General features: G+C 38.5%; 1 protein-coding gene across 6 annotated transcripts in view; it reads left to right on the forward strand.

The window, feature by feature from the left end:
• Window positions 1-14,011: 14,011 nt before the first annotated feature.
• LOC143715444 (uncharacterized) overlaps window positions 14,012-27,306 on the forward strand; it is a 261,819-nt gene continuing 248,524 nt past the window's right edge. Inside the window, exons 1-7 of one of the 6 annotated variants that reach the window (XM_077207253.1) lie at window positions 14,064-14,169; window positions 14,257-14,331; window positions 15,014-15,233; window positions 16,132-16,238; window positions 17,539-17,782; window positions 25,053-25,301; window positions 25,587-26,739. In XM_077207253.1, the coding sequence (XP_077063368.1) occupies window positions 25,217-25,301; window positions 25,587-26,395 (894 nt within the window). In that variant the 5' untranslated portion in view covers window positions 14,064-14,169; window positions 14,257-14,331; window positions 15,014-15,233; ... (1 more) ...; window positions 17,539-17,782; window positions 25,053-25,216 and the 3' untranslated portion in view covers window positions 26,396-26,739. Of the gene's footprint in view, window positions 14,170-14,256; window positions 14,332-14,541; window positions 14,685-15,013; window positions 15,234-16,131; window positions 16,239-16,642; window positions 16,738-17,538; window positions 17,783-25,052; window positions 25,302-25,586 lie in introns of those variants that run through there. The other 5 variants (XM_077207252.1, XM_077207251.1, XM_077207249.1 and 2 more) reach the window with 5 other exon arrangements.

Here is a 27,306-nt window from a genome sequence, read left to right on the forward strand (position 1 = left end):
TCAACTAGTGTAAAGAAGGCCAGTTTTATTGCTTCTTTAATCAGCACAACAGTTTTCAGCTGTGCTAACATAATTGCAAATGGGTTTTCTAATGATCAATTAGCCTTTTAAAATGATAAACTTGGATTAGCAAACACAACGTGTCATTGCAACAGGACTAATGGTTGCTGATAATGGGCCTCTGTACGCCATATAGATATTCCATTACAAATCAGCTGTTTCAAGCTACAATAGTCATTTACAACATTGACAATGTCTACGAGGTATTTCTGATCAATTTGATGTTATTTCAATGGACAAAACATTTGCCTTTCTTGCGAAAACAAGGACATTTCAAAGTGACCCCAAACTTTTGAACGGTAGTGTATATTTTTAATAAAAAAAAAAATTTGGGGGGTTAGGAGTTTTCGCCTTACGACAGTAGCTAGACAGGAATGAGGTGGGAGAGAGAGGAGGGATGGGATCATGAAAGGTCCACGAGCCGGGGTCTCCCGAAGCACATGTCTGCGCACTCGCCCACGAGGCTATCGTGGTGTGATATATTTGAGTAAAAAGTATAGGCTCCTTTTGGCTCATTCCAAATACTACAAATTGCATACTTAAACTTCAATAACAAATGTACATTATTAGACGAATACAACTTAGCTATAATTTAATAGTATTTTGAACAATGTATTTTGAAAGTATACTTTCAATGTATTGCTACAATGATCATTTCCAGCTAACAGTTAAAATATACCTAAAATATATTCTTAATAATTGCAAATAAATACACTTTTAAAAAATAAACGGAATTTTCACTTCAAGTATATTTTTCTAAAATAGATTTTTAGAAAATATACTAAAGTACAATTATTTTAAAGTGTGTTAAAAGTTGTATTTTGTAAATAGGTAAAAGCATGATGCTAATATACTTTTAATATATTTAAAGATAGTAAAATTTTTGTTAGTATATTTGCGATGTACTATTGAAAAAGGGCATATATTTCAAATACAATAAAGTATTTCCCCTACTTTTTTTCTTCTTTTTTTTTCAGTAGGGCGTCCACAACATGGCCATCTTTGGTAATCATTCTGGGGATAGGCGAAGAACATGTTGGCCAAGTGGCGGGTAACAGTGTAATATTTATATTATATGAATTATAATTATGTATAATTATTTAATAAAAAGTTTAAAAGTTTAATATTAATTGTCAATATAATAATTATGTGAATATATTATACATAATTGTATATTTGCATAATTATTATTTTGACAAATAATATTAAACTTTGCTTTTAAATTAATACAAGTATATAAAAATACAAGCTTTAATATATAAACTTTTAAACAGATTAAGTTTGTGTGTTCTTTTGAGCTCTTTGTGAACCTGAGTTTGTCAATCTCAGCCTGTGTTCCTGTCTTGTGTGAGGACTTTTGGGTTATTTCCTGTCTTTGGTCATATTTTGTAGTTTTTCGTGTTGATTAGTCTTATTAGTTCCCTTGGTTACCCTTGTGTGTTCCCATGATAATCAACCACAACCCCTTGTTAGCTGTGAATAAATGGCCCTTGTGTTTCTCTTGTGGTTTGTCAGTTTGTTTCTTTGTGTGCCATTGGATTACCGGTTTATATTGTTAAAGAAGTGCTTGTGTAAAGGGATTAGGTGATTGACAGCAGCGTTTGCCTATCAGCAAGTAGTATCTTCCATTTAAAGGCTGATTGGCTGTTACCCGGGATGCGTCACGTCCGTTTCCCCCTTTTCGTTTGCTCGGCCCAGTCCCAATTCGCCTACTTATACTACCACCTAAAAGTATGTACTCTTTTTGTGAAGAAAAAGTACATACTTTTGAGTGTGTAGAAAAAGAGAAGGCAAGCTTTGGGACATACTATCAAGTCTTCCTTTAATGGACAGATCTGTTGCGTGCATCTAAGGGTGTAATCCATCAGCCGGAAACTGAAGCCTCCCTGGGGGCCGCCATCGTAGCAGACCTGCTGTTAGCATTCCATTGACTCCCATTCATTTTGGCGTCACTTTGACTGCGAATAACTTTACATCTGAACCGTCCAAAGACTTCATTTGTCCATTATTTATTTCTAAAGAAACATGACAATGTGTAAAAGGCTCCATTACTTTTTATCTTACGTTATGGCCCCGTAGAAGCCGTTTTTGTAAAAATAGGCTAACGATTGCGTCATAACCACGTGACTTTGTCGCACAATAGAGACATTACCGTATAGACAGGAGGAGAAGCTCGCAGGCAATCTTTTACTGTCTATGAGGCAATCGGGGGACATAGATGCATAAAGTCAAGGGAGAAGCCCATAGATAGAGAGTCCATACAAGCAACGGGACAAAATATTTCAACAACGTGTTTGAGGAATTAGGTGATTCAGATTTGTCTTGCCACAGCTACTAGAAGATTTACAACTGTCAGACTGTCGTCAAGCTCAGTTTGAGCCTGCGCAGTCGCTCAGCCATCAGGAGGTGAGTGCTCTAATCAGGCTTCAGTTTTCTCCGTTGAAATCTAGGGGGTCGCTGTGTCCATTTCTTTTACTGTCGTGCATCCTGTCACCGTAAACTGCCCTGTCAATCACCTTGTCACAGTTAAAATCCTCTATTCAATCTAATTTGAGTTCCTACCGTTTCAGAGAGCACATTGATCTGCAAAGCTGACAACTCTCACACATTGACCGTGAGACTCACCGTGTTGACCCTTTTCACACGCTCTCATATGGGATGAATATAGTATCAACTGCGAAATTTCACGTTTTTTTTTTACGGGGTCAGGAAGGAAAATCCCATTCACGTGAAAGTTTGCACGTCGCGTTCATATAGGCTCTTGTCTGTAGGCTATATTTTCCTCTCATAGAGCCTATTATAGAGAAAACGCCTAAAGTCAATGCAGTAAGACGCTGATATTAAAACTCAGTATCCTACACTTTATTGAACATGCAACGCGCTATTGCACGTTAAGCGTTTTATGATTTTCTATGGGTGTTCATAATCTGATTTAATCAGTTTGCCTCTACACAAGTATGCTTTGTTAATAAGATAGGCCTATGTGTACTAAATTTGGTGCTTCAATATCACTCACATTAAGCATCTTAAATGGGGAAGAACGCTGGATCACGGTGCGTTGTCTGTTTTAGCAGCTACTGCAATCTAGTGGTAGCAGGTTTTCTCAGACAGTGTGTGTGGATCGTGCAAAGCTAAACCAGCGAAATGAAAGTCTCAAAATCCAAATGAATCAAATAGGATCGACTCAGAAACGAGTCAATGAATGCACGTGTGGCAGGAGGGAAAACCGCACTAGACTGGCACTAAGGCCTAACTACTTATATTAGAATAAATGCAGCTTTAAGAAACCGACTACGCCACTCTGATATCACACAGAGAATGATTGATAACCTTTATCCAAAAGGCACGCAAGTTGGTTGTACTAGTAAGGATCAGAGACGTGAATGTCGTACAAAAAGGGTTCTTTATTACTAAACTCATTAAAATAAACCGAGCATCCCAGGCAAGACACACCGCAACATCTGACAATAAAAAGGGGTTGTTATGTGGTCAGAAGAAATAGTCATTCACAAGTCAGTCACTACAAAACAAATATAATAACATTACACAGAAGCTTTTTGGCTGAGGGCTAAAGAACAAGGAATACTACCACACACACTTTGGAGTAAACTCTTATCACTCACACAAAATCCGTGCGTCTCACTGACCAAAGCACCCAGTGTTCAAACCACCACCAGCATGCGGAGAAAACCAGGGAGGATTCCTAGCTGAAGCCCTCAGCATCTAGCAGAAGTTACAGTTGCTCATGCACACACAAACAACAAAAATCAAAATACCATTGGGTTATAAATCAAAACAATATAAACACAGAAGACAGTCAATAATAATCATAAATCAAGAAAACACTAGAATTCCCATCACAAATAATCTCAAAACAAATAAACAAATTAATCAGTCGTTCATCTCACATATAATGAACCATGCAAATCAAACTAAATAACACACAAACACGTAGGTGGTAGGACAACGGCGATTCCTCGCATTATATACTGGCAAAAGGCAAAGAAAGATCTCGAACTCCTTAGAAGGGAAACACAATGGTTAAACGCCACACGAATGCCCAATGTTCTCAACCCAATCAGGAAGAAACTTACCCGATGATAGAATCGCGTCAGTCTCAATCACAAACCACCGTTTGTTAATTAGTGTTGATCCTGAAGCGCCGCACTGAACTGGTTTGCCTTTGCCTGAAATGAGCTAAAAATCACACACACTTTCCCAATCGATGCCTAAAGACACAGTACCTGTAACTTCCTATGATGACGACTTACCCGACAATAGAATCAGTCAATCACTCTGAACAGTCAATCTTTTAGATCGCTTGGTCTCGTTTTGATCCTGCAGCGTCGCATAAACGGATTTACATATGCCTGAAACAAGCTAAAATCATACCCACTCGTCAGATTAATGCCCAAACACAATTTCCACAACTTACTGCAGTAACAGCTTACCAAAAGAAAAATCGCCGTTTCAGGAGCAAGCGAACGCTGGTGTACAGCCGCAGCGCAGTCAAATCCGCACGTTGGAAACGATTGGGAACCCCCGGGTCGCGATATTTTTTTTCACAGGATGGTAGGGGAAGACTCATGAATATTCATTAGGGAACTCATCCCTGATTGGTCTTAACCCCAGTGACTGGTAGGTTTAGGGGCGGGGTTAGGGGTAGGTCATCAGACCCCCACTGACGGGTAGGTTTAGGGGCGGGGTTAGGGGGTAGGTCATCAGACCAATCAGGCATGAGTTCCCTAATGAATATTCATGAGTCTTCCCCTACCATCCTGTGAAAAAAAATATCGCCCCCGGGTCAGTCGGAAATTACGCGTCTCGACAGGAATAGAAATAGGCTATTTATAGCCGATCGGAAATGACGTGTCAACGATTAAAGAAAATTTGTAGGCGGCGAGCTCTAATTAACTTATTAATAGACAACATGGGAGGAGAGCATCCGGTCACACACGCATGTCACCTGATCCACAAATGCAGATCTTACTTGTTGCATGCACAAATTCTGAGCTACATTAATACAAAATCGAGGTTTTGTATAAACAACTATGTCTCTATTTGTACAAAATGCTGCACATTCACGTGATTCTGGATTTTGCACACACAAGCTGTATTGTATTAGTTTAGAGTAACGCGAATTTTTCAAATAGATGGGTAGTTGTGCACACATTAATAATTAGCACCAGGCCTATTCATTTGTAGTTGTTTGTGTGTAATGCTTTGAGAAAATCTCAAAATCCAAATGAATCAAACGAGATTGACTCAGAAAAGACATCAATGAATGTACGTGTGTCACCTGATTCACACATGCACATCTTCTTTGTTGGATGCTCAAATTATGATACACTTATACAAAAGAAAACATTTGTATTCAAAAAAATGTCTCTCAATGTGTAGCAATTTGTAGACTACAAATAGCTGCACACATTCATTCAATTTTGAATTTTGCACGCAAGTTGAAAGGAATCTGGTTGTGGATAGTTGTCACGGTGTGGGTTTTGTGTCTTGTTCCTTGTTCTTGTCTGTCATGTGATTCCCTGTTTGTCATGTGATCCTGCCATGTGTCTTGTCCCATGTTCAGCTGTTCCCCGTTATGTTGATTAGTCTTCCCAGGTGTTTCAGTTTAACCACGCCCCCTCGTTATCTTGTTTAGCTTGTGTTCCCTTGTATTTAAACCCTGTGTTTTAGTTCAGTCCTTGTGAGTTCTTGATGTTGTTATGTTTGCTATTCCTGTCTTCGTCTTCGTCTTCGTGTTCCTGTTCTGAGTTCCCTCGAGATTACTAGTTTGTTAAATAAAGTGCTTGCGATTGGATTCACTCTCTGCTTCATTCCTGCCAGTACGTAACAGAAGAACTCACCCAAAATGAGTCCAGCAGCCAAAAGCAACCAGGCCCTAAGGAGATACCTGTCGTCTATGTCACAAGATGGCCAGCCCATAGTAAGGTATGTGAAGGATTTCTGGGTTTGCTGCCATTTAGCATCCCTAGACGACGCCCAGCTGATAGAGCTGTTCCGGAGTGGACTAGACGAGGACATCGCTCTTATGATGCCAGATGACTATACCGATTGGACGCTAGAACGGTATATCGACCTGGCCCTTTCCTTGAGCATTTCTTTGTTTGCTGTGGACATGAAGGAGAAGAAACTCTGTCAACCTGCAGTATCCCTTCAGTCTGGTCTTTACGTCACTCCCATTATCAAGCCACCCACCAGATCGATCTATAGCCGTCCGGGTTTGGTGTCCAGCGTGGTCGATCCCGCGCTGAAGTCAGCACGGGTTGCCAAGAAGGCTATCCTGCTTGGGACTCGGTTCGTCCAGACCGTCCCTCCCCCAAGACCGCCTCCGCTTCACCACCCTCCTGAACTATTGTTTTTTGTTTTTTATGGGCGTCGGGAGCCGCCCATAGGGGAGGGGCTATGTCACGGTGTGGGTTTTGTGTCTTGTTCCTTGTTCTTGTCTGTCATGTGATTCCCTGTTTGTCATGTGATCCTGCCATGTGTCTTGTCCCATGTTCAGCTGTTCCCCGTTATGTTGATTAGTCTTCCCAGGTGTTTCAGTTTAACCACGCCCCCTCGTTATCTTGTTTAGCTTGTGTTCCCTTGTATTTAAACCCTGTGTTTTAGTTCAGTCCTTGTGAGTTCTTGATGTTGTTATGTTTGCTATTCCTGTCTTCGTCTTCGTGTTCCTGTTCTGAGTTCCCTCGAGATTACTAGTTTGTTAAATAAAGTGCTTGCGATTGGATTCACTCTCTGCTTCATTCCTGCCAGTACATAACAATAGTAGGCTAAAACATATCTGCAACATTAATCAAGTTCATTGATAATTGTGCTTGCATGTGTTAATCATTTTGATACTATATTTATCCCATATTCTCACGCCACATATCCATTTTCTCACGCAGAAAAAAACTCGCGGACAAAGAGGACACTGACACCAACAGACAAGACAGAGAAGGTTACTTTTGATATGGAACAAATTCTCAGCTGTCAGATTCTGTCAATATTTTTACGAGATTCACACAATAAAGTTTTGGGGCTTTTAAAAGTGACAGCACCTCAGTTCAAACCGCACGTGATACAGTAGCCTGAGACTCTCCTCATGTGTTTGCAATTTGAATATAATGATGCATATAAAAGGTAATGGCTAAACGTATCTTTACAAAAGTTCACAATGCTGCTGAAATATAATGTAGACAACTTTGAACAAATACATTTGTCACATTAGATACTGATAATTAATCACTCAAACCCCTTTATCTAAACCTCTCTACATAACCGCCGGACTCGCGTGTCCTCCATATCTGTAGTTTTTTTAACACTTTTCACTTGTGTTTGTAGTTCTAACCATAGAGCTTCTAACCGAATCCTCGTCAAACGCGCGATGGGTTGTGGGCAATGTTAGTGTGCATCGATCTGCATGTCGCTACTCGATCCGTACCGGAAACACGATCTGTACTGCGCATGTGCGAGAACGAAGTTTTTCTGCCACTTCCTGTCATCATCAATGTTTTTAAGACATCGTCACTGTCACTACTCGATCCGTTTACTGTCACAATTTGTACTGTACTGTGCTGCATGTGCGAAAAAAACATGGATTCTTTTGCATTTTATGTGAAAGTTCAAGAATTTCTCTTAAAAGGAGAAATGCCTGGCAATCACGCAGAGCGTCGGAAAGTGAAACGGTCGTCTGCGAATTTTATCATCAAGGGCCAGTTGTTCAAAATATTTAATCTGGATCAAAATGATCCGGATTTGGAAATCCCATTTTTTCTTATTCAGGATCAGGTAATCCGTCTAACTTTTATGCCGGTTTTTCAAAGCAACATTGGACTGGATCACCCTGATCCAGATACACAGTTTACAAGATTACCAAATCCGGATTACCAGTGCTCTTAATGGGACAACATATCCTTTAGCTATGTAAAGAACAGGTAGAAGAGCCAACATGGAGTCACTGTAAATGCTTCTTACTTTGAGACAAAACACAAAAATAACAAAAACATCCACTTCCATTCGTAAATTTATTTTATGACCCCTCATCTGAGCCACAACAAATAAAAAACAAATATACATTGTGGATATTTTGAAAACGTCTTAAAACATTTTTCTGAATGAGGGACTGACTGGACGTATAGTATGCAATTGTTAGAATTTATTTTTGACAGGCTCATCTCTAATGATTGTTTCTTTGAAATTAATATACGGTGATGAATGACAGAAAAATGGAATTATATTATTTTTGTTTGTTATTGAAATTATTTCATGGGGACAAGATCATTTTTATTTTTACTTTACTTTACTGAATGGCTTTATTGGTAGCCTATGTCTACTTTATCTACTTTATCACTGTTACAACGGTTACACAAGTCAAGTGCAAAATATAAATAAAAGTATATATACACTAAATGATACAAAAGTATTATTTGACCAATTTAAAAGTTTTACTACATTTTCTTCCTGAAATCCACCTTGAAATCCTACCCCCGGTTGGGATCAGGATAATACTGTTTTTTTGGATCAAAGTTATCCAAATCCCACTGACAAGTTTTGAACAACACAAACTGAAGGTTTGATCCAGATTAAAATTAGGATTGGATTCCATGATCTAATCTGATGTCAGACTCATTCTTTCCCTTTTGAACAACCCATTTTCAAGATTTGATCCAATCCGATAACCAAAATCCGATCAGTTTACCTTTGAACAACTGGCCCCAAAGGTAACTATGACAAGGTTTAGACTAATCCAGGATTAGGCCTTAGTTCAATTTTGTTGTGTAACAATATATCGTGCCACAATATATCGTAATACAAAAATCATGCAACAATACGATAGTGACAATATATGTATCGTGGATAGTTCACCCAAAATAAAAATTGTGTGAGGAAAAAAATTATTTTTGCAGAGTTTTTGTGTAAGTACTACATTAAACTACTATATAATGTTGTTTTAATGCCAAACGTCTTATGTTACCAGTATGTTAAGCATATTCGTCTAAAATAATTTTTATTCTGGTGGCACCATTGTCTTTGGGTTACAAGCACCAAGTCCAAGCCTATTCATTTAAATCCACAATGTAATATCAAAGTTAGCATTTTAATCAACAGTGCATTTTGTAATAACCTTTTATAATATTTCTTGGGAGTATCGCAATAATGTCGTATCGCTGTTGCTTTCAGTTAAAACAGCTAAAATATGCATTTTACTCTCTGGGCCTTGTCTGTGTGATACCGGGGGTATAAGAACCGGAAGATTTTATAATGAAAAATAGAAGAGAACTGACTGACTGGTACAACCTCATGTTCTAAATGGACAAATTTGTTTAAAATATCAAGTTATTTTAACTGTACTTGTTCAGCTCCCATATCTGGGTATTAATACGTGACTTTAATGTAGTTAAACCTGTCAGATATCAGATAGTAATATGATATTTTTCTATTTACTTTGAACTTCAACTCTTTCAGACGTTTTCTTTTTTCCTTTTAAAACAGACGACAGACTCTTCTACATCGGCCCCAGTATGCAGTATATGCGGCTAGTTGTCCTGTCAGAGGAAAAGAAGAGGTCTGTTCTGTGTTCTCACAGAGTGCCATAATAATCCTGGGACTGGGAATCATAGTGGTGTCAGAGGCACTCAAAACAGGGTTGTTGCTGGCTACTATTGGTCTACAATTATCCAGGATGTGAAAGAATGGGTATCTTATATCTATACTTAAGAATGTGTCTACTTTTGCCACCTTTGATTGTTAGATACCTCCTTGATTTAAAAGTTGTCTCTGGATCAAAAGTGGATCAAAAAAGTTAATCAAAGTTGTCCTAAGACAAGAACGGGTATTATTCAAAAGTCACATATAACTTTAATGAAAGGTCTTTATCCACTTCAAATGTTGACTACTGTATTATCACCAACTTGTATCAACTGCAGTAGCATTATGGACTTAACATATTAAAGCCACAGATGCCATGTCACTTAATGTTAATAGCGCCTCTCATCAACTGGCTATTTTTCTAGACAATTTGTTCAAAAAATGTGTTGCTTTTTAGGTCAGATCTTGTCACCGCTGCCAGTTGAATGACCCAATCAAGACTGTTGTGCCAGTCTTGCATTCCATTAAGGTACTGCTTACAATGTTTTAGCATACTGATGAATCTAACAAGCTAGTCTCAAGCTTGTGTACAGTTTTACCAGCATTTGACTAATACTAATTTTGTGGCAAGCAGGTAAAAGAAGCTTGGGAGGTCATTGGTTTGGATCTGATTGGACCTCTGCCAGAAACGGCAAGCAACAAGAAGTATGTCCTTACAATGACAGACCTGTACACAAAGTGGGTGATTGCAGCGCCCCTGCAATCTAAGACAGCAGCTGAGGTGTCTGCAAAAATAATCAAAAAGTTGTACTTGTTCGGCACGGTCAGAAAAATAATTAACAACCAAGGGAAGGAGTTTGTCAACAAGGTGAAGTTTTGTAAAGGTTTAATTGTTTTCCCCCTACTCTAGTCACTCTCAACATATGTGTTGTTGTCTGCAATTACTCTAGTCTTGCAAATTTAACTGATGATCCCTTTGCAGCTCAACAGCAGCATTTTCAGTACGCTGAACATTAAACATGCTGTCTCCAGTGCTTACCATCCCCAGACCAACAGACAGGTAACTCTTATACAGGATATCTGTCCTGGGAGAACTATTGTTGCCTTACGGTTATTCACAACACAGGCTCATTAGAAAATCGTTCTTGTGGCAATATTTATACATGTCACTGCAGTTTCCAACAGAAATTAACACTAGAGGCAGTAAAATAGCAAGCACTTTTAATCATTTTTATACACAATTATGATTACAAAGGCAGATTATGGATCAATGACTTGTTTTCACTTGGCTCCTTGCACAATTTATATTATGACCTCAAAACCCTTTTTACCATAGTGCATGATTTTTAAACTAATAAATTCTGAAGTTTGCATCACTTAACCAGCTCCATATGGTCCAAATGAGCCTGGGCTGGTTATTCATCAACTTTATAAATGCATTGATATTTACAGGATGAAGGAACCAATCAAAACATCAAGCGTGGTCTCAGAAAGTATGTTAATGACAACCACAATGACTGGGACCTCCACCTTCCTGCTGTGGTGTACGGTATCAACACTGCAAAGCAGGTCTTAACACGTTTACTTATTATATTTATTATAACTACAGTTAGATGTCGACGGGAAAACTGAATTGATGAACTTATTTAATATTTAATGTTAAGGGTGAAGTTTTTCATTTAATACACATTTGATAGTAAATGGGAAGCTTCCTATGTGATCAGTACTCCACTAGACACAGTCCATACTTCCTACTCTTCAATCGACACCCACGTCTGCCAGAGGTCATGAATGCCTGTCCCATGGGAGATGATTTTGAAGTTATTGAAGTTATTTTTGAAGTTAAAAAATGAAATTCCCAGATAATGCATAATGTTCCACAAATGAGAGCGTGTGTGAGAGCGAGTGAGAGGGTGTGATGGATTCAGGAAGTGTGTGTGTGTGTGTGTGAGAGAGAGAGCGAGCGAGAGAGCTTGTGAGAGAGCGAGTGTCTTAGGGAGGGAGGAGGGATGATGGAGAGAAGGGAGGATGGAGGGAAGGGAGGAGGGATGGGAGGAGGGATGGAGGGAGGGGAGGAGAGATGGAGGGAGGGGAGGAGAGATGGATGGAGGGAGGGATATAGATGGAGGGGTAGATAGATAGATGGATGGATGGAGGGATGGATGGAGGTAGGTATGGATTAATTCATTTATTAATAAATAAATAATGTTATTCTGAGTGTTTCTGTGTTTTTTCTTGAGTGCAGACATTTGTTAAAGTATGCTGCAATAAGTAGAACAAACCTTTACAAAATGAAATATTACATGTAGTAATATTGTAAATATTACAATATTACTTCTGTAGAGGAGGCTACATACACATCTGTATGTAAAATTGACAACAATAACTGGCTTAAACAGAATTGACAAATATATGAGTGTTAACATGAAACGGAGCACGTAGAATAACACAACTTTAGGGAGAAGAAAATAAATTAAAGTTATAACCTGTTAACCTTCAAGGCCACTTTTGAAAAATCCCCAGAAATGGCATTCCCAAACTTAAACAGATACAGTTCATGAACCCTTTGCACTAAAAGCACAAGTATGATCTCATTTGAAAGCTGACACCTAGTAGTTTATTGTAAATGTAGAATTAATTATTGTCATAATGAAAAAAAATGTTTAAATAGCTTCAAAGTTTTGTAAAGTTATTAGAAATTTACTTTTATGAAACATCTTCATAAAAATAAAATTGAAGTTGGCCCTGGAGCAATCTAGAAATGCACTGCAGCTAAAGCCATATGTGTGACCATTTTATATTTAAAATCTGAAAATGATAAGTCTAAAACTCTGTATTTAGTTAAATGTTTTTCAAGATCATGTCAAATTACTTTATTTTGATTAGACTCTAAAATGCAAACTGATGTTTAGTCATCTTCTGAGTCATCTAATCAGTCTATTGTCTATATTGTTTTGTGGTGCAAACGAGCCCCATTCAGTGTGAGTCTCTCCCTGCACACATTTACACCTCTCCAGACTGGTTATGGCTCTAAATATGCATTTCTTTTGTCTGCATTATAGCTACTAACGACTGGCTATTCACAGGCTATTCATAGGGTTTCAAACCCTAATTTCTTTTATCAAAGTTCTCACTAAATATTTGAAACTGGTATCAAATGCACTGAAACATTTCAGTAAGCATTCCTATTTAGAAAAAAATCATAAAACAATAACTGCTGGTGGCAGGTGCACCTGGGCTAGCTAGCATGTTAGCTTAGCACACCATCAATACACGACCATTTATGAGATTAAAACCATGTTTGTGCTCCAAACTTACTTTATAACGCAAGTCGAGTGTTTTAAATAATCTTCTGTGCTCTAATTTGGCTTCAGATAAAAAAAAATCCGACAGAAAATTTATTATTTATAGTCTTCTGCACGATGATGAAATCTATATCGATTAGCATTGCATTATAAATATAATCTATTATTATGAAATACCTGGCATGGCTTGAAGAACACAGGTAACTCAAATATCATTGCAATCATGTTTATTGTCTTCAAAACATCTTTATCTGCATGTTACAGCGATCTCTGTCAGCTACTTTCTGTATCAGTGACGTCCTGGAATGTCACATGACTATGGGTCTTCTTCGTGATCCATATATGGATTGTTATTGTGCATATAGCGCCCTCAGGCTATTGGTATGAATTGAAAACACAGCACATCTCAGTAAGAAGCGATCATAATGATTACATCGACGCATTTGGGTATAAATTCAACAAATATTATTCCTGTCTATAGAAATATGATGTGAATCTATGAGAATATATCAATATTTCTCCAAGTCTGCACATTTTTGAGCTAAAGCCCTGAGGGACGATGTTTTGCGAATCGCTGTCATGACGACAGCACGGAGTGTTTTTTATGAATGGACCAGCTGACGCTCATAATTCATATTAAAGGTATCGACTCATTTTTCCATTTCATAACTCCTGACACAAATTAAGACATAACTGTCACTATAAGTTTCTCAGAATACAATAGTGGTCAAATACTGAATCTTGAGTATTATATCTTTTTAATGATGTATAGTTTGTCAAGGTATAACATTAAATCTGATAGTAAATTTGAACTAAATAAAAAAAAACCGCTTCAGTGCACCGACGCTCTGGAAACGGTTAACAGGATAATAAAATAAATAAACAATCAATAAAATGACAAAGGATAAATAAAAGTCAGTTAAGGGGCTTCAGTTACGGTCTTTTACTGTCTAGGGTTACGATACGGATCGGGTAGTGTCGAACAACAACTGCCGTAAATGGTTTCGACATCAGACAGGAAGGAGACGCGTTTTCGCACATGCGCAGTACAGATCGTGTTTCCGGTACGGATCGAGTAGCGACACTGCACATCGGATTCTGGCCGGAAATAGTAGACCATCCGGGTATCTTTGGAACATTCATTTCAACATCCCGGTAATACGATTTGGGACGTACTAATTCTATTTTCGAATACCATTTAGGACGGTGGTTGTAGGTAAGCACGCTATGTTTTAATAGGTGATGATTTGTTGGAAATTGTTGGCGAATGCATAACTTGAAATCGTTTTTACGTTAATCATAGTGCAGCCTTTTGTGTTGGTGCTGATGCCCCTTCGTGCTGTTTGGTGGATTTGATGACTGTTCGCCTCACAGTTAGGTTTGTTAAGGGCTCGTTATATAGAGCTGGTATGGCTGTGTGGGCTTAACATCCTTTTCGCGTACTAAATAGGCATGATTCCTTGTATCCCATTGCGTTGCATGGCATAAAGCGTGCTAGCTGGCGCGATATAAGTGTTTAATCGCAACTATGATGGGGGAGTGGGGATAGTATTATGATTGGTAACATCTCCTTTTGTGTTTGTTATAGGATTCTCGTTCTCTGCCGTGACTGTTTGCTGCTGTTAAAGCGCTGTGGTTTATGCAGACGCGATCATCACTATAAATAAAGGGGGACTGCTCTGCTCGGTTGATTCTTATCGTGCCGTTTTTGTGCCATGCTTCATATTTCTGGTTTGTGTGGGAGCTAAGCTGTCTTCTGTTCCGTTTTTTTCTTTTGATATAATCCTTTTCTTTTCTGTTGTAACACTAATTAACTGGTTATAGCTCTGGATGCATGTGATTAATCATCTATTCATGTCATCCTATTTGTGTGTGAACCTCTACCGAGTTGAAATTGCTTTGTAGTAATCTCAAGTGACCAACTATTTTATTTTTCTAAGGTTGTGTTTTTTTTGTTATTGATATTCATTGATGTGAGGACTTGCTTCATTAGTGATGTCCATATTGCCAATTCTATGTTCATTTCTATAAATCTTATTGTTCTTACTCTTTTTCTGCAGGAGCTGGGGTCCCACAGTGGATTGCTCTTTCCCCTTGTGGTGGTGGTCTTTCTTTATTGTGTGCGGTGTACAACTTGAGTGTTTGATAGTGTGATTAGACTGCACGGGTGTGTGTGTGTGTGTGTGTGTGTGTGTGTGTGTGTGTGTGTGTGTGTGGACGTGTGCCCTGCAAAACCGAACTCCACATCGATTCCTGCCGTTGGGAGCCTCAGCCCTGCAGGTATTATTTGTTTTTTGTTTTACATGTATACATAATTGTTACATATTAAGTTGGATTGTATTCTTTGTCTTGTTTTGAAGTGGGGTTGTTAGTGTTTCTTGTTGGTTTTAGTGACCAACATTTTAAATCATTTTTGTATTAATAAACATTTGTATTTTTTGTACTTTACTCACGTCTCTTGCTTAATTCTACGAGGGGACCGAACCGGTGTGCTTTACTTAATGTTTGAGTATTTTTCCCTGGGGTTAACTCCTAGGGTGGCGCAGTCGGACTTTCTTATTAGCAAAACAACTTGTGCTTGTGTCTCGAAATTGCACCAACGCGCCACATTTGCATGTGGATTCTCTCTCCGCTTCATCCCTGCCTCTCCATTACAGAATTATTAGACCTATTTGTTTGATCAACTTGCATTGCTGTAGTCAGATATTAACTGTGTCCCAAATGACACACTATACACAGTGCATAAGTACATAGTGTATAAGTGCATAATGTACTCAACGGTGTAGTGTATGAACTTTATTTGTTTATTTTGTCTTTCAACATCGGAGTCTGATAGACCCCCCTGTCTTCACAGTCTCTTAATCCGTAGCAGAAAAGTGAATTGTGCCGGCTCTCTCATGAGTGAATCACATTGACGCTCTCCATGTGATTGGCTGTTTGCCGCACGTGTCACACTTACAGGTGCACACGCATTGCAAACTCTGTATTAAAACAGAGTTGAGTTGACAGAGAATGTTTATACTGAGCTTTGTGAGCCGTATGAACCTGGGTCCTGATTGTAGTTAAAACACACAAACTCAGTGTCACAGGATTGGTTTCACGTTGACAAAACCAAACCAATCCAGTGATGCTTGGTTGGTACCATGACGCTGATTATCAACTTTCTTTGTCAACTCAGGCTTTGATCCTGGGTCTAGGTGTGACATCAGTCTCGAACAGCCAATCACATGCTGGAGCATTGAAACTGTGATTCACTTCTCCCAAGAGAAGCAGCGCGATTCAAAGGTGCTGATGCTGTAGTTTGTTACAGCTTTTACAGAAAAATGAGGTGAAAATAAGGAACTTTTGGAGACGGAGCTTTTCAGCAGCTCAGTTAAACATGATGGCTCTGTTTATTTATTTTTTGTCAATCTATCAAAACTAATAAAACAACCCTTTTAGGATAATCAGGTTTTGTGTGAGAGAGAATTCCATGAGAGATTGTCACACATGAATTAAGTTCCAGATAAATTGCAAAAAAAAAGATAAATTAAAATTTAATTTGCTAACAACTAAGAAAAAGTAGACGATTCGACATAGAACAAAATATAGACAAAGCTTTTGTTGAATTTGGAATTTTTTTCTCAAAGTCTTCATTGTCCATTTTAAACAAGTAAAAATGTTGAAATCTTCTGATGATTTCATACAAGATGACAAGAAGGAAATGAACACTGATGCATCCCAGTCCAAAAGATGACAATGACTTCAGCCACTATAATTATATCTCCAACGTCTAGAGGAAGAGGTAGTGAAAAATAATTAATTCTGTCCCATCTTTAAGACAACACTTTCACTCAAGACATGCTACCTGACATCATAGGATTCCATTCATTATGCTAAGCTAAGCTAGCATCGGCACTGCCAAACTAAGACAATGCATGCACTGAGACAAAAATGCTTTTGCCCAGGTATCTTAATGTAAGGGAGACTGTGAATAAGCCCTATTTCAAAAAACGGTGGAGTGTTCCCTTAATAGCAAGAATACTTTATTTTATCTTTTGTGGGGGAAGGTCTCCCCTAAGTAGAATTATACATACATTTTTTGTTATTATTCTATGTAATTTGAACATTCATAAATAAGAGATGTTGTATTTTCAGTTTTATAGCTGATTGTCTTATTTTATTTACAAGTTACAGATGGAGTCTAGAGATGATGTGTACTTATTATTTACTGTTTATGTCTTACTTTACACACTTCAGGCTGTTGCGGCAGCTCAGGGGAGAGACTGTATGATACTGGATGGTACAGACTGAGACATGCACAATGAAAAAAATGCCTTCTGCATCTTTGTTTTGCTTTTCCCTCCATTGTACCGAACCGTGACTTCTGTGTTTGCACCTCTAAAATATACATTATATAGGCTATATAGCTTATATATATATAATGGTGTTATATCCTGGGTTACACAAATATGATCTTATATATTTCAGATGTTGTTTTATAGTAATAATATGCAGCCATACTCCTTTACAGAAAGTATGTTCACATAATTTCAGAGTATTTAAAGTAGTTGAGTATTTAGTCACTTGTTTTTGATTTTTCCAGATCTGGTCCTGTGGGCGTGACTATCACACAGTGATCACAGTTCACACCTGCAGTGAAGCCCCTCCCAATTCACCAATAAATACTGGGAATATTCCCATCATCCTACAAGAGGACGACAAACTCCAGGAGTAGCAGCTGAAATCTGTGTGACTGTTAAAGATGGAGTTTATTAAAGAGGAGATTGAAGACATGAGTGATCCAGAACCATCCAGAATAAAACATGAAGATACTGAGAAACAAATAGGTTGGTGTCCATTCTTTATTCTTCATTATTGACTGTTGAGAAACATAAAGACTAACACTAACAGATCTAGTGGCTGTGAAATAATGAGCACTTTAATTATAATAACAGAGAAAAAGCAACTCTACCATCATAAATGTATTAATCTGACATCTATTAGATTGTATTAACAAGGGAATGACCAAACTAACCTTTGGCACATTAAAGATCGGATACTTGATACTCATAAAAATCCCTGATCTCTTGTTTTCTGCTATTAAATCAGAGTTCAGTTAAATTTTCACATTTATCCTCCTAAAAACTGAATATAATATGTTTATTTTAGACCAAATTGAAGTGAAAGAGCAAAGACACACACCATATGAAGTTGAGGAGGAACGTGATTTTATCAAAACTCAAGAGTTTTTCATTGAAGGAAAACTGTAAACGTCAACAGAAAACGCATAACAAAGTGAGAGATCATGCATGTTGTTACTGCGGGAAAAGCTTTACTACAACTTCAAATCTGAATCAGCACCAAAAAATTCATACAGGAGAAAAACCTTACAAGTGCTCATATTGTGACATGAGTTTTACTCAGTCGGGAAAACTGAAATTACACAAGCGATTTCATACTGGAGAGAAGCCGTAGTACTGTACTCAGTGTGAGAAGAGTTTCAGAAGTAAAACTGAACTCAAGTATCATCTGCCCGTTCAAACTGGAAAAAAGCCATATACAGGTGAAACTCGAAAAATTAGAATATCATGCAAAACTTCATGTATTTCAGTAATTCAGATTAAAAGGTGAAACTAACATATTTTGTATATATAACTATATACATATGCATGATAATACTTTTCAGAGGGCCGACATTTCTGTATTTAAAATCCTTTCTTTTAAAAAATTTATTTCATGTAATATTCTAATTTTGAGGTTTTGAATTTGGGGTTTTCATAAGCTGTAAGCAATAATCATCAAATTATAACTTTTGCATGATATTCAAATTTTTCGAGTTTCACCTCTAACCGTGATCAGTGTGGTAACGATTTTAAATCAGTATCAAATCTAAACAAACACCTGATGACGCACACAAACGAGAGGCCTTATGAATGTCCATTTTGTGGAAAGACTTTTTCATGGCTGGAATATTGTAAATGGCACCAGAAAACTCACACCGGTGAGAAAGATCATGCGTGTTGTGACTGTGGGAAGAGCTATATTACATCTGGCAATCTGAAACGGCACCAAACCATTAATACTGGAGGAGAAACTTAAGTGCTCATATTGTGACAAGAGTTTCACTCAGTCTGGATCTCTGAAATCACACGAGCGAGTTCATACTGGGGAGAAGCCGTACCACTGTACTCAGTGTGAGAAGAGTTTTAGACATTCAAATAGCCTTCTTGGGCACTTGAGGAAATATCACAAGTTGTCACAATGAGTAACATTTTATTTTCTTGTCAAATACATTCAAGTAAATGGTGTTGAACAAAATATGGTGTTGCTCCCAAAAGCGCAATATAATTTTTTACTTTATGAATTTGGTGAAATGCTTAGAAAAGAGTGGTGTTTGAAGCTTCATAAAATAATTCTTACAGTGTCAATAATTTGTATCTCTCCTTTTCGCTGCACTACTCCCTTCCCTGGTGGAGGGCCGGGTGGAGAATCCTTTGTTCCGTTTTATTTCTGTCAAGAAATACGTTTATTTCTGTACCCAAATGTTCAATAAAAGAGCAATTCCCTCTACCTCTGGTTCCCAAGAGGGCGTGGTTGGTGGTGTGCGGTACTATGATGAGATCCGGTGCAGAAGATCTCTTTTCTCGGTATGGAGTTGGACAGCACGCCTCATAGAGTGTTGAACTGCTTGAATTCATCCACAGGCAGGACGGTGGCCCCACAGAAACATTTCCAGGGGCTCCTGGGCCATATAGCATCTGCACTAACGCTGCTCGGATTGCTTCATATGAGGCCGCTTCAGCACTGGTTTCACGGCCGAGTCCCAAGATGGGCATACCAGAGCGGCACCCTCCGAGTGTTACTCACCCCGCGGATGGGCCCCCAACTGCATTGGCACATCAACTGCCTTGAGTTCTTAGTAGTACGTCTTTCGCTGGGCTGCCTCAAATCGCCGCTACGAGGCAAGCACATACTGTTCCGTGCAGACAACACTATGACCGTTGCATACATTAACCATCAAAGTGCGCAACTTTCTACGCAACTCGCCCGCAATCCCCTTCTATGGAGTCAAAAGCATCTGAGGTCGCTTTGTGTTTCTTAATCCCTGGCATGCTCAATCGTGCAGCCAACAAGCTATCACGACAGCCTGCGCTTCCGGGGAAGTGGTGACTCCATCCCCTGGCAGTCCAGCTGATATGGAGACGCTTCGGGGCCGCACAGGTAGACCTGTTTGTCGCCCCGGACACATCACATTTCCTCTTTTTTTATTTCCTGACCGAAAGGACCCTTGGCACGGATGCACTGGCATACAGCTGGCGACAAAAAGTATGTGTTTTCCCCAGTGATGCTTCTTTGCACTGTGATACTGTGCCAAGTCAGGGAGGACGAAGAGCAGGTCTTGCAAGTTGCCCCATATTGGCCCAACAGGTAGGCCCTGGTTCCCAGAACTCATGCTCCTCACAACATCCCCTCCCTGGTGCATTTCTCTGAGGAAAGACCTCCTTTCTCAGAGACGGGGCAACGTATGGCAGCCGTGTCCAGACCTCTGAAATCTCTTCATCTGGTCTCTAGATGGTAGGTCCAGGACATGCAGGGTATCCGCGGGGTCTTGAAAAGTATTAAAAGGTGATAAATCAATTTTGGGAAAATTAAGACCCATAAAAAGTATTAAAAAGTCTTATCTCGGGTTTATAAAGTCTTAAATTTGGAAAGTATTTTTTCTGAATTAGCTGTCCAACAGTTTCCCAACAGAGTCCCAAAAACATTGTAAAAGTGTGTGAATTTAGTCATTATTATTAAAAAAACTAACAGGTACATAAAAGACTAGGCTATTTTGGCTGCGTTCGTAAATTGCCTCTCAGTCATGTCAATCACTGTACTGATTGCCTACACCAGACACTGATCCCTAAACCTACCCGTCACTGTAACCTAAACCAATGAAATCGGTTGCAGGGCGGGATTTCCGCTGAAGTGGTTTGGGAAAAAAAAATCACGCGTATTACAACGCACCGAAATGTTTTAAGAGAAGGTTGGTGAACGCATGAACAGAATGGGGACGTGCAAATTTGCAGCGTTCTGGCTGGAAATGCCGGACTTTGAAGAGTGGCTGCAGCCAGTCGAGGGGAATGTCAGGGAGGCATATTGTACATTATGCAAGAAAAAAATAAGTAATGTGTCAATTGGCATTAACTCGTTAAAATCCCACATGTGTTGTGCTAGCCACAAAGCTGCTGCTAGCCGCCGAGAGCAGCAGCACTCCATCGCTAGCTTCTGTGGTAATTGCGTTGCACCACCACAACCTAGTGCCAACGTCGTTACTCCACTGGCAGTTGAACCTGAAGCTACAGCTACGACCCGGGCTGTCTCTGCTTCCTCATCTTCTGCAGCCGACATCAGAGTGGCTCTGGGCGGCACAGTAACACTGCGTGCTGAGGTGTTGTGGTGTCTCCACACAGCGGAGAAACACCATTCACTGAACTCAAACGAAAACTTGGCTGAAGTTTTCAAGGCTATGTTTCCGGATTTGGATATAGCAAAGTCGTTCACTTGTGGCAAGGACAAAACTGGATACATCATACGATTTGGGTTAGCACCACACTTCAAGCAGGAGCTCATCAACACCATCAACAAGGCTGGCCAGTTTGTGTTAATGTTTGACGAGTCACTCAACCAGTCAACAAAAACGAAACAGCTTGATGTCCACATTCGATTCTGGGAAGATGACCGTGTCCAATCTAGGTACCTCCTGCGCATTATTACTATATGTTATATATACTCTATATACTATATTTTTATTTATTTAATTTTCAACCTGTTATATGTGTGTTTTAAGGAGTGTCATATTAATAAAGATCTGTTCTGGCTAGGTACCTTGGCTCTCAATTCTTGGGACACGGAAAAGCTGTCGACCTGTTGCATCACATCAATCGTAAGTTAACTTACTAGCATTTCATCTTCAATTTTTGATACTTATGGACAATCGTGTGGCTAAAGTGTAGATTAATAGATGAGACTGGGATGTGGCAAGTGACTAAAAACAGGTTGATGGGGTTGGGGAGGAGGAGCCATGGATGATAAAGAGGTTGGTTGTCTGTCAGAAAGTATAAACATGTATAAATGTGACACACACAGTGGTGTGATAAAGGTTACTGTTGTGTAGATCTGAGATTTGTGTGTGTTTGTGTGCTTGCATAGACGTGTGTCAAGTCAAGTCAAGTCATCCTCATTTATATAGCGCTTTTAACAATGTAGATTGTTTCAAACCAGCTTTACAGAGATAAACATATAATTTAAGGTAACAGAGATTGGTTTGGTTTTATAGTGGCTCTTGAAAAATGTTTTTTCCAGCTAAAGTTAGTTTTGATTGATTCACTTCTGTCTAAATGATAATTTGATATTAAATTAGGGGCCGCTAAGACGACACCGTTCTCTCTGAACAGACTTTAAACGTGAACCTGTGATAGACGCTGATGGCGTTCACATGCGCATTAAGAATTGATTCTGTAGTTATGTGCATTTGAATATATGTGCGTCAGATCTGGAAACGGCCTGGATCCAGCAGGCTGCGGGAAAACCTCAGGATAAACAAAGGCACTAAAATTAGCGTAGATGCCATTCTTCTTATGATGTAACTAGTACATTAGGATATGAGGGAAGTGTTCTCAGTTCCGGCTGACCTAATCTAAGTGTGTGCGTGCGTGCGTGCGTGCGTGCGTGCGTGCGTGCGTGCACGTACATGTATTTGATTATGCGTGTGTGTGGTTGCTGTGGGTTCTTTGACTAGCTAATTGTCTGAAGTTGGTTCAGAGTGAAGTTGGTTGAACCAGACTAGTTCAGTTTAGCTTGAATGGCTTGGAAGTAATTGGAGCACATTACCTGGATGTACAGTGAAGAACATTCACTCATGTTTGTTAGTACCACTTGTTTGTTTCACTTATAAAACATATTGGTGTGCAAATATTGTATTTTTTGCTCCAGGAATTTGCACACCAAAAACATTTTTTCTTATAACCATTTTACATATAATACGAGTGAAAATCAGGCTAATACCTTACTGAATGCCAGTGTATTCAAAAATAAACATAAAAGGAATATTGCCATTAATATACTTGCTGTTGTGTTTATTCTCAGGAATGTGTTGCAAAACTGAATATGAGGCAGCTTCTCTCCCAAATGTCAACTAGAAGCTTGCCGAGGGGAAATCTGGGAAATTAATGGCACAACTGATCACAAAGTCCAACATCCTCAGAAAACGTAGTAAAGAAAAACGGAACGAATTGGTCCAAACTGAGAAGCTGCTGGGAACAAAATCAGAAGAACTGAGGCACATGTCAGCATGATTGTTGTTGAGGGTGAAGCAAAGTTTTGTTTTGTTTTTTAATAAACTTTGCTTTGATTTACTATCCCAGCCTATTTGTTTTTTTTGTATCAGAGTGGTCTATAGTCTTTATCACAAACTAAAACTTTTAAGGTTAAAGTATCACTGATGTAAATGGTTACAGCTTGAAGTGGCGGTGAGGTATTAAAAAATATTGAGAAGTTCTTGGAAAAAGTCTTGAAAAGGTATTAAAATTAACTTCAAGATTCCTGCATATACACTGACATGGGTGATCTACCCCAAGTGGTGATAAACACCATCACTTCGTCTAGAGTCTCCTCTACGTGGCGGCTCTATGCATTGAAGTGGAACCTGTTTGTTGAATGGTGCTATTCTCATCGGGAAGACCCCCAAAGATGCCCAATCAGAGCTGAGCAAAGGCTCTCTCCCTCCACCATAAAAATGTATGTTGCCGCAATAGCCGCACATCATGACGCAGTAGATGGTAAGTCTATGGAAAAGTACGACCTGATCGTCAGGTTCCTGAGGCCTCCTCGCCTTCACCCTCTTGGGATCTCTCACTTGTGCTAACAGCACTTCAAAGAGCTTGTTTTGAACCATTGCAGTAAACAGAGTTAATATCTCATCAATGAAGACCTCCTGACTGCAGGGGCAGACCCAGCTGCCTCCCTGACGGTGATCCCGTGTCTTTCCTTTGGCTGAGTATGCTCTGCCGTCCTTGCCGGTTGTTGACTCCCTCCTAATATTCACCTCAGAGACATTCCATATGTTGCACTAGCCTAATGGCCAGTCCATATGTGTAATTTCCACATGATAACTCCCCACGGGTAGGATGGGGATTCTGTAGCATCCATTTCAAAACATGAAAGGGCACACTTTCCCAGAGTTATCCAATAGTCTCGCTTTCCAGCAGCTCAGTTAAATATGATGGCCCTGTTTATTTTAGTCAAACTATCAATAATCAAACAAACCTTTTAGGATAATCGGGTTTTGTGTGAGAGAGAATTCCATGAGAGATTGTAACACTTGAGTTAAGCTCCAGATACATTTCTAAAAAAAGAGACAGTGAGAGAATATACAATTTTGGCTAACAAATAAGAAAAAGTAGAAGATTCAACATAAAACAACATCTTGACAAAGCTTTTGTCCTTGAACTTGTATCAAAATGGCACTGACATGGTCCAGTGATCTGAGTCTGCTCTCAAAGTCTTCATTGAGAATTTTAAACAAGTACAAATGCTGGCACTGTCTGATGAAGATTTCATACAAGATTAAAAGAAGGAAATGAACACTGATGCCTCCCAGTCCAAAAGATGACATCAGCCACTATAATTTCAGCCACAAAACTTCAGCCACTATAATTACATCTCCAATGTCTAGAGGAAGATGTAGTGAAAAATAATTAATTCTGTCCCATGTGAAAGAAAACAACAACATTTAAAAATTACATTAATAAAAATTAGAGACAAGATGTTGAATATCTGCAGAGACGCAGATAAGAGAGGTCAAAGGAAATTCAGCAAAACAAGGATGAATTGTGAAGTAAAATCAACTTTAGGAAGACTTATATAACTCATTGTGTTACATTGGTTTTATGTACCATGTTTAATTTTTACTTAAAATCCTGGATTACACACATATGAACTTCCATATTTCAGATGTTGTATTATAGTAATACTATACAGCCTTACTCTGTACAGCAAATATGTTCACATAATTTCAGAGAAATTAAAGTAGTTGAGTGTATATATTTATTCACTTGTTTTTTATTCTTCCAGATCTGGTCCTGTGGGCGTCACTATCACACAGTGATCACAGTTCACACCTGCAGTGAAGCCCCTCCCACAACAATTCACCAATAAATACTGGGAATATTCCCATCATCCTACAAGAGAAGGACAAACTCCAGGAGTAGCAGCTGAAATCTGTGTGACTGTTAAAGATGGAGTTTATTAAAGAGGAGATTGAAGACATGAGTGATCCAGAACCATCCAGAATAAAACATGAAGATATTGAGGAACAAATAGGTTGGTGCCTATTCTTGATTCTTCATTATTGACTGTTGAGAAACATTAAAGGAATAATGAGCATTATAATAACAGAGAAAATGCAACTCTATGATCATACATGAATTATAATCTATTTGATTGTATTAACAAGGGAATGACCAAACTAACCTTTGGCACATTAAAGATCTGATACTTGATACTCATAAAAATCCCTGAGATCTGTTGTTTTCTGCTATTAAATCAGGGTTCAGTTGAATTTTCTAATATATCCTCCTTCAATTGATTGTAATATGTTTATTTTAGACCAGATGGAGGTGGAGCAAAGACACAAACTACATGAAGTTAAGGAGGAACATTGGAACCTCAAAACTCAAAAGAGTTTTTCATTAAAGGAAAACTGTAAACGGCAACAGAAAACACACAATAAAGTGAGAGATCATGTGTGTTGTTACTGCGGGAAAAGCTTTGCTACAACTGGACATCTGAATGTGCACCAGAGGATTCATACTGGAGAAAGACCTTACAAGTGCTCATATTGTGACAAGAGTTTTATTCAGTCTGGATCTCTGAAAGAACACGAGCGATTTCATACTGGAGAGAAGCCGTACCACTGTACTCAGTGTGAGAAGAGTTACAAAAGTAAAACTGAGCTCAAGTATCATCTGCCTGTTCATACTGGAGAAAAGCCATATAACTGTGAACAGTGTGGTAAAGATTTTAAATCAGTATCAGATCTAAACAAACACCTGAAAATACACACAAATGAGAGGCCTTTTGCATGTTCGTTTTGTGGAAAGACTTATTCACGGCTGGATCATTGTAAACGGCACCAGAAAACACACACCGGTGAGAAAGATCATGCGTGTTGTGACTGTGGGAAGAGATTTACTACATCTAGTCATCTGAAACAACATCAACGAATTCATACTGGAGAAAGACCTTACAAGTGCTCATATTGTGACAAGAGTTTCACTCTATCTGGATCTCTGAAATCACACGAGCGAGTTCATACTGGAGAGAAGCCGTACCACTGTACTCAGTGTGAGAAGAGTTTTAGTTATTCAAAAAGCCTTCTCAGGCACATGAGGAAATATCATAAGCAGTCACAATGAGCAAAATTTTATTTTCATGTAAAGTAAATAGTCAAGTAAATGATGTGAGATGAAGAAAATATGGTGTTGCTCCCAAAAGCACAATGCCATCTTTGTGAATTTGGGGAAATGCTTAGAAAAGAGTGGTGTTTCAGGCTTCAGAACTTTTTTTACTCTATCAATAATTATTTGTATCTTTCCTACTTGGTAAAAATGATAAAATCTGTTTGAATAAGACATATTCATGAAATTTACTTATTTACTAATGTTTACTATATTGTGTTGATTGTAAAGAGTCGGTGGCTGTAGTTAGAAAATAACAGACGCTGTAAAATCTTAAACAATTAAAAAAACTGAAAAATAAAGTTGATTGTTTTCTTGATTTAGAAATTGATTCGTTTTAAATACCATTAAAGCCGCTCCAGTGAGTTGCACGTGTGTACAAATATAAAGGATTTACTAGACAAACATGACAACATTCACTGGTGGGTAATTTGATTTGTATCATGAAAGTTTTAATGACAAAACATTTATTATCCAAATCACCAGATTCTCTGGTTTGATTATATATTTAACTTACACACAACTTTTATTTAAATATAAAAACAAATATTTTATGGCTGACATATTTGTTTTTATATAATTATTTCAATTAGTTTAAATGCATGAGGATCACTGTTTGGCTAGTTCATATTGTTAGAAGCCAATCATAAGAGCTGTGAAAAATAAGCAAATAATCTAGGGAAATATGACAAATATACTTAGATCATAATCTCATACAGCCGTTATCTTTCACATTTTGACTGTATTGAATAACAGAAATATCCTTTGGCTCAACAAAAATCTGATATTTAATAAACAGATACCTGATCTCTTGTTTTCTGTTATTAAATCAGGGTTGAGTTTTCACATTTATCCTCTTAAAACTGATT

Source organism: Siphateles boraxobius, unplaced genomic scaffold, assembly GCF_051911475.1.
Source record: "Siphateles boraxobius isolate OS27281-9 unplaced genomic scaffold, OSU_SipBor_1 6, whole genome shotgun sequence".
NCBI lineage: Eukaryota > Metazoa > Chordata > Actinopteri > Cypriniformes > Leuciscidae > Siphateles > Siphateles boraxobius.